Below are 13,810 nucleotides of genomic sequence, written 5' to 3'. Positions count from 1 at the left end.
TCTCATGAGAAACATCTCGCTTCTCCGAGTCTGTTTTGTCATCATTGTTAATGCTCCCTGGTTCATGCTCATCCATTCCGCTGCTGTCCCTAGTTTTTCTACCTGATAAGTCCCCAAGATCTCAATCGATCAAGCTCTCAACCGGGGTTGACTTTACCGCTCTCTATTTATGTCTTTTTGTACGTCCTGTCGTAATCCGTGGAGGTTGAAAATCGAACCTATAATGACAAAATAAAGAGTAGAAAGTACAGGTATGTAGGACGTAAAAGTAAGAAGTCATCAAAAAAAAATACTACTACTCATGTAAAACACAAATACCTGAAAAGTCTGTGTATTTTAAGTGTATTTTAGATAGCAAATACCTGAAAAATCTACTCAGGTACAGGTATGATTTGTACTTTACTGTATTTAAGGAGATTTAACAGGTATCTGTACTTTTTTTTTTTTTTTTTTTCTGACCACTTCAGACCAAGTATTTGTGCTTTTATTACTAGTTCCCACCGCTCCCTCTAACCAACTTCTCTGCTGCTTATTGGTGCAAACCCCTAATCCTGTCAGTCATATCACAACATTGTCATTTTATCTTTGTAGTCCTTTTTTTCTTTCTCCCATCTCTCGTTAACAGCGCAAACGTGTCAATTACACCAATTGTCCTTTTAAGGAATCGGAATGAGAGAAGAGCCCTGTCAAATCAAACATAGACAACATGCAGCTACCTGTGTAGCACGGCAATCTTTTTTTCTTACCTGCATGCTACGACACAGAATTATCAGCTTATCCAAGGCCGTCTGCACACAGCAGAGACGCATTACAAGTGCTGTTATTCCATAAGGAAAGAAATAAAAGTCAACTTTGATGTAAACTGTGTAATAATAAGCACCGTTCGATGGCCGCTGTAGTCATCCGTGGCCGTGGCTCTTTTATGTAGCGAATGGATGGTAATAAATAATGACACGGTGGAGAAATTGAGGTGACAAAGCATAAAGGGTTGAGGGGCGCATGAGGTGACGCTGACAGGAAATGAGCGAGGAAGCGAGCACAAAGACGATGATGAAGGGTGAACGGGACACAGGAGAAGGAGGGTGATCAGGAGATGGGATGTCAAAGGGGAGAAGATTTTAAGAGGTTTTTGAAAATCTACTTAAGATTCCCATGCCATCTGTGTCATTCAAATGACCACAAGAGCAAAATGCTTCTCTTACTGTGTCCTTTTTTGACAGGACACTGTAGGACTGTCAACTTTGCATTTAGCTTCATTCTGGATGGTAGTTTGTTTGTTTTTTCAACTTGTGCCCAAACAGTCTTTTTTCTTCTCCTTCTAGTTTTTGTGTTTGAAGAGGCTGCGAATGGATCTTATGGATGTATTTAGATTAACCAACCAACATTTTAACATTGTTTGTTTCTTGTTACCTCCACATTACTTTCTAATTTATTTGTGTGCAACTTCCTGTCAACAGTTTGGATTCATCAGCATTTTTTATTATTATTAGGTATTTATGGCATACGTTCTTTTAATACAATTTTGATGAACATCTTCACATGATGACATCATACAACAAAATAACTGAGTAAAGATTTATGTACTTATATATGACAATGTATGTATCAACTAAAAAGTGAACAAAGTCAATAAATGTAAATTATGATTTCAAGAAAAATATAATGGTAGTGACATAATAATTCTAGACTTAAATTAATAACACGTAAACCAAACTGTTGTATTTATTAAAAAATAGAATAAAGAAGTCAATTGTTACTAATATTTTTCAAACTTCCTGGTAGACAAAAGTGGTGAACAAATTCACATTGAAGACTTCATTAAAAGATGAACTGAATGAAGAAATAAATTAGTGTATGATAATACAATTAAGTAATTAAATTGTTAAATTAGGAAACAAATGCATAACAAATAATAACATCAATAACAAATACTTGCATTGAAGAAGAATTTTATTAAATGAAAAAAAAAATTTAATCCTGAAACTAGTAAAATGTAAAATAAATACATTCAAGAAGTCAATTCAGTCATCATCATCAATATCTCAAATCTAATCCAATTGTCCTCGATATACTCACTTTTTCATGCTTATGCAGGCCCTTAGTAGTCAAAAAGGGGGAATGTTTCCTACAGATTCACAAATTCCTTAAGTGTAACAAAAAAGATTGAAAGAAAAAAAATGTCACTCAAAGAAATGTAATGAAATGTACTTTCAGAGGGTAGGATCTTTACATGTGAAAAATGCTGAAGCTAAAACAGCCAACATATTGAGTTATAATCATAAACCTCTCTCCCCTCAATGACCTCCAGCCTCTTCCCACGTCCGAGTACAACGGCAGCCCGGAGACGGTGGGCTACCGGCTTCGCGTGCACAGGATGGACGGCCTGGCAGAGGATCGGACCGTGGAGGTAGAAGGGGTCGCAGGCGAGGTCACCGTAGAGGGCCTGGACCCGTGGACCCACTACCGGACCCGAATACAGGCCTACAACTCCATTGGACCTGGCCCGTGGAGCGACCCTGTCTCCGCACGCACGGCTGAATCTGGTAAGAAGTCATTGGGCCTGATTTACAAAAGGTTTTCCCGTGTTGCTCGCTTTCACTGAATTATCGGAGCGATATATAACCTTTCTGTAACTATGTAATTTGTTCGTTATTCTTTTCCACTAACACTTCCAATTCCATCTCATCCATTGGAAAGACCGTCCCTTAACAGAGGGGGTGGCTTATGACACCATCTAACGCTCACATACAATGCCGTCCTTACGTCCCATTCCAAAGAAACTCAATAATCCGCCTGCAACAAATAACACAAAAACACGGCCTCCTTGGCCCTTAGGCAGTTCTACTACCACTTTACAACTGAATGGAATATTAATGAGGGAGTTTCCAGCTAACAACTCTTGTTGACATGCAGTGGCCTCGCTGCAATCCTAAATACTGTTCTTTTTTGCCTTCCAAAAGAATGATACCATACGTCATTTGGAGCGTGCCTCCAACTAGAAGCATAATTAGTTGAGTTTCTCCACACCAACTCGGGCTAATGTGTCCTAACTAAGCCTTATTGCATGAACTGCAAAAAAGAGGCAAACTTCTTCTAAGACAAACAGAACAGTCCAGTTGCGATCGATTCGATACCCTGGAAACACGCAATCTAGCGCCCGCAATTTGGGATCTAAGTGAATCAGACTAATGCACTAGAGTCTTATCCTCACATCGCCTCCTTCTGCCCTGTACTCTTTACTTCTCGCTCACTGAGGGGAGAACTGACAGGAGGATGGTGGCGGTGATTCAGATAAAGAACCAGATTGATTGGTAGCATGAAGTTGCACTCACCCAAATGTGTTTGTCTGTGTCCCACAGTCCCATCAGGATCTCCTGTCAATGTGACTGCTGATGCCGTGAGTTCCTCCAAAATTCTGCTCACGTGGTCTCCCGTCCCTCAGGCGAGGCGGAATGGGGCCATCCTCGGATACAAGGTGCACATGACACAACACACCATTAACACTCTCCACACACCCCCGTCGTCGCACAGACACCCGAACTCTCACACGTTTGCAAAAAAAAAAAGGCCAGACATGATGTAATGTCCAGAAACTGCAGTCGTGTTATTTAAACATAACTTCAAGCTCAAAGTTCCTGCAACTTTAACTACCTACAGCATATGCAACCTTTCATGTTGTAATGCCATCTCATAATACAGTACTGTGTTTGTCAGGTTTATTCGTTTGTGTGCTACTTCCTCTCTAAAGTTAGATAAAAAGTGAACCCCCACCTATTCACTGTTTGCTCTTCACAAATTCACCTATTTGCATTTTTGTTTTTCTGTGGGACCAACCCACAGCTCGTCAATGAAAATTCACCCTTTTGTGTTTTTTGGGTTCTTTCTGCCATGCCCTACAATGCCACAAGATGGTGTCAAAAGCCCTGGCTTGCAGGAAAGTAATCATTGGTGACAAGGAAGTATGTTGAAGTGAAACATCTGGACTTTTAAGAGCCACTGACTGGCTATTAAAAAGTTCAAGCATCTGTTAGCCATTTGTTTTTGAAGTCCATGTAAAGTACAAATCAATGTCTTCTGAATTTGACACACAGCGAAGAGTGTTGTTAACAACCCTGCCAAATTAGAATGATTCAAAAACTTGCCAAGTGCAGTGGTACCTTTACAAGTTTTTTGGAGATGCAAGCCATCATTCACCTGATCTGGAGCCTATCCCTGGTGACCATGGGCTGGAGGGGTGGTACACCCCCGGACTGAATCTTTATTGTTGTTGTTGTTTTTTTTTTTTTTTTTAAGTAAATCATTAAAAGAGAGGGTGTGGAATTAGGATTGAAATAAATCTTTAGTTCGCAAAGGTTTAATCGAGGCAATTGGACTGGTTTTGTTTGTTGGAGACGTTTTACCTTTGATGCAGGGTGTTGTTCACTCGCCTTATGCTTGTTAGGGCCACTCTTCCAGTCGAGGGGTATCAGACTCATTTTTGTAACGAGGCACATTGTAGTTATGGTTTTCCTGAGAGGGCCGTTTTGACTGTGAAATCATATAAATGTTTTATCGCCTCATCACATTACATACACACAACAAATTGATTAATAGCTACTTTTGAATCTGGAGTCAGTGAAAATAATTTGTTTAACTAGTTTTTTTTTAGGCGGCACGGTGGCCGACTGGTTAGAGCGTCAGCCTCACAGTTCTGAGGACCTGGGTTCAATCCCCGGCCCCGCCTGTGTGGAGATGCATGTTCTCCCCGTGCCTGCGTGGGTTTTCTCCGGGCACTCCGGTTTCCTCCCACATCCCAAAAACATGCATGAATTGGAGACTCAAAATTGCCCGTAGGCATGACTGTGAGTGTGAATGGTTGTTTGTTCCTATGTGCCCTGCGATTGGCTGGCAACCAGTTCAGGGTGTACCCCGCCTCCTGCCCGATGACAGCTGGGATAGGCTCCAGCACGCCCGTGACCCTAGTGAGGAGAAGCGGCTCAGAAAATGGATGGATGGATAGTTTTTTTCATTTTCTGAGCCGCTCCACACAGGCGGGGTCGGGGATTGAACCCGGGTCCTCAGAACTGTGAGGCTGACGCTCTAACCAGTCGGCCACCGTGCCGCCTGTTTAACTAGTGTTCATTTTATTTTAAAAAGGGTTTTGGTAACACCAAAATGCTAACAATATTCCAATTTTGCGACAGATTTGAGCAGGAAACAAAGTAGATGCATATGATGTGCTTCAGTGGGCCGCATGAAATGACATGGCGGGCCGGATCCGGACCCCGGGCCTTGAGTTTGAAACCTGTGCCATAGAATGAGGGACATGGGGACATTATAGGCATAAGCCAGGTGATGCCTCAAACCTCCTCCTCTTTTTCTGCTCTGACGTAGATGACGTCCCATGACTGAGAATCTACACAGACATAAATCTTTCGTTATCTGGCTTTTTCTCAAAATGTGTCTGTGAGCGAGCCGCTTTATACATGACAAACATATTCCAAAATGCTAGTTGGGAAACAGAAGAGGAAGCAGTTACAAGGCCATAAGACACAGTAAGATGTATCGGCATGACAGCACTGAAGATGAAGATAATCCATCATTAGAGTGTCATCCACATTAAGAAAAATACAATCTATCAAACCTGCGCAATGTCACAAACCTCTTCATCGAGACCAGGACTTAGATAAATAGTAGAGCTGGACGAACACAAGATGTACTCATCTTTTTTCTTTTTTGTCTTTTTTCGCCATCATGCGCCGCACTGTAACCGCCACTTTTCACAGCCTCCCCCTCACATCCCCTGAGGATTTATTATAATGCATGTCATCGTTGTTGTTTTGATCCGAGCACAAAGAGATGACACGTAGCTTTGTGTCAGTGTTTTCGCAGCACGGAGAAGAACAAAACTATTTTGGCTAATGTGATGTTGAAATTGTGTCTGTGTCTTAATCTGCAAAGGGGATGAATAAAGGGGGATTTGTTTCCACTTGTGCTGACATGCCCGTGTTAATATGCAGGAAACAAAATAACCGCGCCATCCATTGTTTGGAGATTTAAAAAATAAATAAAAAATAGAAATCTTCTTATGTAATCCGTTAGCCCCCGAGCGCATGGCACACTTATTGTGTTCCCTGGTGTGTGTGGCAGTGTACGAGCGTGCCCACTGTGCTGAGAGACGACAAGCAGCTGCCAACAGCGCTCGCTTCCGTTCGCCATTAGACACCCAATAGTTTCTTCTGCCAGCTGCCACCAGCACCTCCTGACTTTTCGCTCCGCGCTCCCTTCAAGTCACGACTGACATTTTCCTTTCCACGTTCTTGTCAGGTGAGGGAGCGAGTTTGAGAAGACTTTTATACAAATAGTGGAAAGCACGTCTGCCTCACTCTTGAGGTTCTGGGTTGGAATCTTGACTCAGGTCTTTATGTTTGGAGTCCATGTTCTCCCCGTGCTTGCGTGGGTTTTCTCAGGGTACTCCGGCATCTTCCTACATTCCAAAAAACACCAACAGGCCCCGCCTCTTGAAGGCACATATCTAACACTACTTTATGTACAGTATTTTCTATACAGTTTATGATTGCAAATATTTTTGATAGTTCAAATACAATAATGGTGTGTTTAAAAAGTGTGTCTTTAATCTATGGGAGGGGTAAAAGTATTATAACAGTAATTGTTATATGGTCTCTCTATAGTGCAGATTTCTCTAGAACATATCCTCCATAAAGAACGGGGATTCACTGTACATGTTTTTTTTTCCCCTTTTCCACCATTTCTTTTCCTGTGTTCAGGTGTTGTACACTGAGAAGGACTCCGAACGTCCTCCCAGTGTTCTTCTGGCTGAAGGAGAGAGGAATGCGTCGCTGCTTCTCGGCGCGCTGAGGAAGTACACGGTGTATGCGCTGCAGGTGTTGGCGTACACAAGGATGGGCGACGGACCCCCCAGCAGCGCCGTGCTACTGAGAACCAAAGAAGACGGTAGGGCCCCTTCCAGCAACGTGAAAATTTCAATCCTCGGTGTTCTTATCAGGAAACATTTTGCGGTACCACATATTATCGTTTTACTGAACCAGAAACAACATGGTGCGATTGTCAAGGAATTGCATGGGCCGCTCTAGCTATATTATAATAATACAAAGAGAGGAACGGGCGAGAAATAAAGAAGAGAGTGACTGCTACCATTCACTTACGATTCAATTTCGAACTGCAGCAAAACTAGTAGTTCGGTCGCGTTCGGCCGCGTCGCTTGATGTGCGGTGGGCCTTACTCAATTAATTTATCAATCGTGGGTTAGTCTGGAACCCCGCCTTGTATCTTTATCCGCCATTTTGGACATATGCTTTCAACTTCATGACAACAGTTTGATGACAATGATGAAGTCGAATAGAAACACTCGGTTCCAAACGTTCAGAAGAATCCCTCAGGCACGTGCCAACATCGCATCGAAAGTCTACCTAGAAGGGTAGAGGCGCCATTTTCACCGTACGTGTAAGTGTCGAAGGAAGCGTCAGAGCGTGCTTGTTTGTGTGCGCTCACGTCGGAAGATGCGCAGATCTGTGCTAGTAACCACTACGCCAACCGCTACTCCCCTTTTTAAATAATAAAACACAACCACACACACACACATACACATGACCGAGCACTGTCACAATTGAAAAGTTTTTCTCATTTCAGGGTGCAACCTCAACAAGTCAATTTGTCAAAGTATAATGAACCTGCGTTGTGCGCTCGTGTGTGTGTGTGTGTGTGTGTGTGTGTGTCATAGGGCGCTCGTGGGTGTATGAGTCACAGTGACATGTATTTGATGGTGTGGAACATTGTACTTCTATCAGGTTCAAAGGTAGATGCCGTGAGGGTGAAAGAAAATTACATTTTTCTATTTTTTGCATCTTTTAGAGGCACGTCTTAAAAATTTATAAGACACTCACTCTATACTGTTCGTGTGTGTGTGTTGAGGGCAAAAGCAGCCTCACATATAGTCAGACATTAAATGTAAGTGCTTGATGTTTAGATGCTCTGCAGCTCTTTGTATGTTATTAGCTGGCCGCTCAGCTGCCAACTCCTATTTCTATTTTGCTCACCCCTTTAGTCCCAGGACCCCCTGTCAGGGTGGTGTTTCCAGAGGTCCGCCTGTCATCAGCCAGGGTGGTGTGGGAGCCTCCCACAAACCCTGACGGAATCATATTAGGTATTAAGCACACATACACACACACACACACACACACGTGACCATGTGGGATGGGCAAACATTGCCGTGGATGACCGGTGAGATGTTTAAATTGTCGAAATATTTTCCACAGCAGTCACAGGAAGGAGGAGAAACTTTGTAGACCGTAGTAAAACGGGGTGCACACAACTTAACCCGACAGCACGTACTGTAATAGGGTGTAACACAAGTCGGAGGTGGTCTGTAGTGTGACAGAAAGTATTTGATTTCCCGCCATCTTACATTAGCCACTTTCAACACTTCTAAATCTAAAGCTAAGATACTGTAAGTTCTATCATGGGGTCCGAAAGAGGTTGGTACTGACATTCTTAAATGATTAAACGTGTTCAGTAGTTACAATCCAAAAATCTTCATGTCTGTGGGGAAAGCCGACTATCCCGTTTCATGAAATGTAATGTAGCCAATCAAGAAGCGACCTGACCGAGTAACAAAAAAGCGGGCGTAAATGAAAACAAACACGCCCTACCCATTTTGCTAGCATAGCAACACCATCCATTAGTTTAATTTTAGAACTCAAATATAGCTCGCTCAGTAGACTATAACGTCCTCTTTTACGTTGTCTCCAAGATTTTTTCCACGGTCTTTTCTTTTCTTTTTGGTTTTGGCTTTTTACGTTAAAAAATGGTCCCAAGACAGTCATCATTCCCTCCTCTCGGGTGTCGTCTTCCATGTTGTGTTTTGTTTTGTTTTGCTGTAAATTCCCCAGTAACTGAAGGATTCTCAAATAAAGTACACCATGTATACAGGGTTCCCTGCCGCAAATAGCAAAAATCCTTGGGTGATTGACACCCCCCCAAAAAGAGGTTTACAATTAGCTGTATGTGGTACAAGATGGCAGCAAAGCGCTACTTTTGTCTAAATGATGTTCCTCGACTCACTTCAACGTAACTCCTTGGAACCAAGATGCCATAAAGTGGCAGCAAACTACTACTTTTGTCTAACTGAAGCGCCTCAAATCATTTCAACATACTGTAATTCCTTGTCACCAAGATGGCACCAAAGCAGTACTTTTAGTTTAGTTTTTCAGCGAATAACGGAGGATAAGTTCTAGAAACATTACACTGATAATGGCATTTGTTGTTTTTTCATTAAAAGAGCCCATGAGAGGCTGTTTAAATGCCAGTGAAAGTTGCACTGCGCTCATTTTTATTTATTTTATTTATTCATTTCGTTTTGTGTTGCATTGATATTCATGTGTGCACGTTATGCAGTTTTAAACATATTGTCAAAAAAAGTAGCGCCTGCAGCCAGAAGCAGAGTTGCGCTTTATTTGTGCAACCGGCCCGCGTCCCTGACCTAAAACGATCCACGTGGGAATTCCGTACGCCTATATACTCTACGATCCAAACTGAAAAATCTCAATACTAATATATGTTCAGTTACACTCAGCCTGCAGAATGAATCTGAAGGAGCAGATTAATGGTAAGGTTTCACAGGTGCAAGCTCACCACATGACAGCTATCTCATTTAGGTAGCAAATGCGATTTGCGTTTGTGTGTGTGTGTGTGTGTGTGTGTGTGTTTGTGTGTGTGTGTGTTTGTATGTTGTACACTTAGTATGCGCCAGCGTCAAGGGCGGAGAAACGTTTGTCCTCGCAGCGGGGCAGTGAGTTGAGCGGGACGTTGCGAACGATGCGCCAGCTTAATGTGAACAGGGAGACGTTTAGAGTGATGCCGCTCGCCGACAGAATTGCTCACAAAGCCCGCGATCCTGCTGTGTCCTTGCGCGGACCCGTGGTGTGCGTACTGTGCGTGCGTGTGTGTGCATGTGTTTATGGACAGAGACATCGGGGCGAAGTCCACATAAAGTGTACAATCTAATTTGGTGCAAGGTGCCTTTTGTGAATAATAGCTACTGTGTGCCCTTGAACAATGTCTGCATCCTGGTGCTGTACAGTACTAAACACATTAAAATCCATCCATTTTCTGTACCGCTTTATCCTTACAAGGGTCGCGGGCGTGCTGGAGCCTATCCCAGCTATCTCCGGGCGAGAGGCAGGGTACACCCTGAATCGGTCGCCAGCCAATCGCAGGGCACATATAAACAAACAACCATTCGCGCACACATTCACACCTAAGGGCAATTTAGAGTCTTCAATTAACCTACCGTGCATGTTTTTGGGATGTGGGAGGAAACCGGAGTGCCCGGAGAAAACCCACGCAGGCACTGGGAGAACATGCAAACTCCACACAGGCGGGGCCGAGATTTGAACCCCGGTCCTCAGAACTGTGAGGCAGATGTGCTAACCAGTCGTCCACCGTGCCGCTAAAATCCATCCATTCATTTTTTTTTTAGCTTTTTTGCTTCTAAACACATTTTGTTCAACATAACACTTGTCAATAAATCCCAATTATTAACAGCCATAAAAGCATCCCAGTCATGACAGGAACCACCTTGTCCCGTTACCATTAAATTATAATGCCGTTTTTAAAAGATTAACCCGTTACAATGGCTAGAAATAGAACTCTTGAGACTATTGGTTTGTTTTACACTCTGGGTCGAAGTTTTTTGGGGACAAGATAAATACAGTCCATAAGATAAGTGCTGATGAATGTCAGCAAGACATCTGTATGTTCTTTGATGCAAAACGTAGAAAGATGTTAAAAATACCCTCACAAGCATGGGATCTTGTTAAATTGCAGCGGTTATGAGTATTTCATGAACTATACAAGCGCAGCCAAGCACGCTGAGCCGCTAGCGTCGCCATAGACGCACATTTTGCCAAAAGCCAGTGGGCTGCATTAAATATTTATGCGCTGCATTTTTCCCATGGTGGGGGGCAAGTTGGGCTTTTTACGAAAATTACACAGTCCCCTTTTGTAATGGAGATTTATCTGCGGAGATCTCATCGCCAGGGATGTCCTGGAGATATTACGTACATAACTCTGATTTGCGAAAGCGATTGTTTTGATGCTACTGGATTTGCCATCTTGCCTTTATCCGGTAATCTGCCTCGCTCGACGCTTACGTTGAGCAAACAATCGGACGATCTGATAAGATTATCACGAAGCACGAGCAGATTAGGCGCCTGTCAACAGATTATCGTCGTAACAGTTTAACCAATCGCACTGAGCCTGTTCTCACCAGAATTTAGTAGGATTTTGAGTGAAAGGATATGTAACTTTAATTGTGTGAATGCTCACAGCCAAGCATTCGCCCCTCTATTTTTGTATTTTTTTTATTTTTTGAATGGAATCACGGCTGATCGCAGCACCATGTTTGACCGATTCCAATTCAATCCAAGACCAAACTGTGCGTTATGTTCCCCACAAGTGAACGATTATTTTTCTCAGCCCAAAAATGTATCGGATTTAAAGCATTCACACTCAGATTTTTGGACAATTTAGAATCTTCAATGACGCTCGCATGCATGTTTTGGGAGGAAGCCGGAGTACCCGAAGAAAACCCCCACAACACCCCGCGCCTCACATTCACTCTGTGTTAACCTTTACAGACCAGGAAAACGAATAGCTATGTTATGCACTGTCGTCTCTTTCTGCCCAAAAATATCCAAATGTCATCCTCGAAGAATTCCACTTTGAACTTGAGAAAACAAGTTGCAGTTTATGTTTACGTTTATGTTTTTGCCAGGTGATCCTAAGATTTGTTTCTTTCTTAATGTATGTTATTTCCTATTTTTAAATGTTCTCCATTTGACAACCATGCTCTGATTTAACAACAAAACAAAAACAAATGTTATTCCACTGAGTACTCAAGTAATTTGGAGGAGTACTTTAACTTGAGTGCACATTTTTGGCTACTCCAGCCACCTCTGGAAACCACTTATGTCAGAGCCAATGTAAACCGAGGACCCCCTATACAAGGTGCAGCCATTTCATTCATTGTTCATATGACATGCTTTTGTGGAAAAACGGACTGTGGGCATGCGTGTGTGTGTGTGTATGTGCAATATATATGTGTTGAGTGGTGTTATTGTTATTACATGGCCTGCTGCACTTGACAGAAAGAGAGAATGTACACAGTGATTCGCAGGTAAATGTAAGGATGAGAGGTTGTACGTGTATATGTGAATGTTAGAGTGGAAGTGGTCTGGCCTTGTTCCTCATTGAAATCATTATTTTCTCCACTTTCGCCATTTGTAACGCATATTTCCAAAGACCTCACAGAACATTGACGACAGACACTTAACATTCATCATATCCCTCGCGTTGTTGCTCGCTAGGGTACCAGATCGCCTACCGCCTGGAGCACAGGGACAGTCAGCAGTGGACCATGGTGGAGGTGGGCTCCAACGGACGCCAGTTCACCGTCACCGGACTCACCCCGGAGCAGACCTACGTGTTCCGGCTGGTGGCGCGCACCGCCGTGGGCTGGGGCCAGGAACACGTCGCCCTGGTGGTCACCACAGAGCGAAGAGGTAAACCTTTTGACCAGCCATTCCGCATATACAGCGGTGCCGTGAGATACAAGTGATCTGAGCGATGTATGGTGGCAGTGACTCAACCCACTTTATGAAATAGTTTGCAGCAGTTTGGAAGACAGAATTAGTGAACAATTCTTCAAAAAAGAGGCTTCAAGCTGTTTATTGCCAATCCGAGGTGAAGTTTATTTTCAAACTAAACAAAACAAAGACAATTACACCTAGTTTAGCCATTCAGTCCGCTAGCTTAATGCTAAGGCTAAATATCATTTACCGGTATGTGCAGCGCTTCAACCCTTTATAAGCAACAGATTGAACACGGTGCAGCAACACATGTAGAATCACAATCAGTACTGTGATTTAAAAAATAGGAATGTCAAATAGTTAATTTTATTCATAAAGTAATTTATTATAATTTTAAATTGTATTATTTAACATTTGTTTGATTTCAATTAAGTAATTATTGAATAAAATAAAATCACATTTTAACATGAATGTAATATTATTTATTTTACTTTTATGTGTAGTAAATCAATTGACCAATTTAATGAGATCAATTAATAAAAAATATGAAAGAATTGATTAAATAATTTTCGCCAGCCAAATTTCAGAAAATAAAACTGCTAAATTAATGCATCAAATATGTATTACAGCAGCTATTTCCAACCAGGGTGCCGTGAGAAGCCATCAACCATTCCACTGGAAATTATCCAACTTTATTTATTTTTTTTAATTTGGGACTCAAAACTATTATTATCGATTTGCCCATCTATCTATGCCAGTGACATATAGTGACAGGCAGAACAATTTAATTCTTCTTCCATTGGATGCCAGAAGGTAGAATAAGTCACGGCTTGCTGCCACTATATCAGCTTCATGTTCAATTAAACAGGCCCGGAGTTCACAGTGAGGCCAAAGCTGAGATTCGAAACCCTGAACCTATGAGTTCTAAAGTAGACATGCTAACCACTTGTCCACTGTAGTGCCCATGAAAAGATTCCCACCTTATGAATCTGCTTGAATTATACTGTTGAATGGACGCAGCATATTCATACGCTTGCTAGACCTTGATAAGGTCTTTTTGTGACATAAAATAACACTATTTTTCCTGGGGAAGAGAATAGAGGTGTATTACGGCTTTAAAAAGGCTGCCTGATGGAAATAGCGTCACCATCTCAGCTCTCAAAAGTGTTATTTCTTGCTAAAAGAGCATATATATGTGAAAA

At 42.3% G+C, this 13,810-nt stretch overlaps 1 protein-coding gene across 1 annotated transcript in view; it reads left to right on the top strand.

Moving 5' to 3' along the window:
* sdk1b (sidekick cell adhesion molecule 1b) overlaps positions 1-13,810 on the top strand; it is a 277,239-nt gene that overhangs the window by 234,144 nt on the left and 29,285 nt on the right. Inside the window, 5 exon segments of the mRNA XM_061771792.1 lie at positions 2,309-2,543; positions 3,360-3,475; positions 6,768-6,954; positions 8,066-8,164; positions 12,387-12,581. Of these exon segments, the coding sequence (XP_061627776.1) occupies positions 2,309-2,543; positions 3,360-3,475; positions 6,768-6,954; positions 8,066-8,164; positions 12,387-12,581 (832 nt within the window).

This window comes from Phyllopteryx taeniolatus, chromosome 4 (genome assembly GCF_024500385.1).
Source record: "Phyllopteryx taeniolatus isolate TA_2022b chromosome 4, UOR_Ptae_1.2, whole genome shotgun sequence".
In the NCBI taxonomy this organism is placed as follows: domain Eukaryota; kingdom Metazoa; phylum Chordata; class Actinopteri; order Syngnathiformes; family Syngnathidae; genus Phyllopteryx; species Phyllopteryx taeniolatus.
This window is presented reverse-complemented; position numbering and strand designations above follow the sequence as displayed.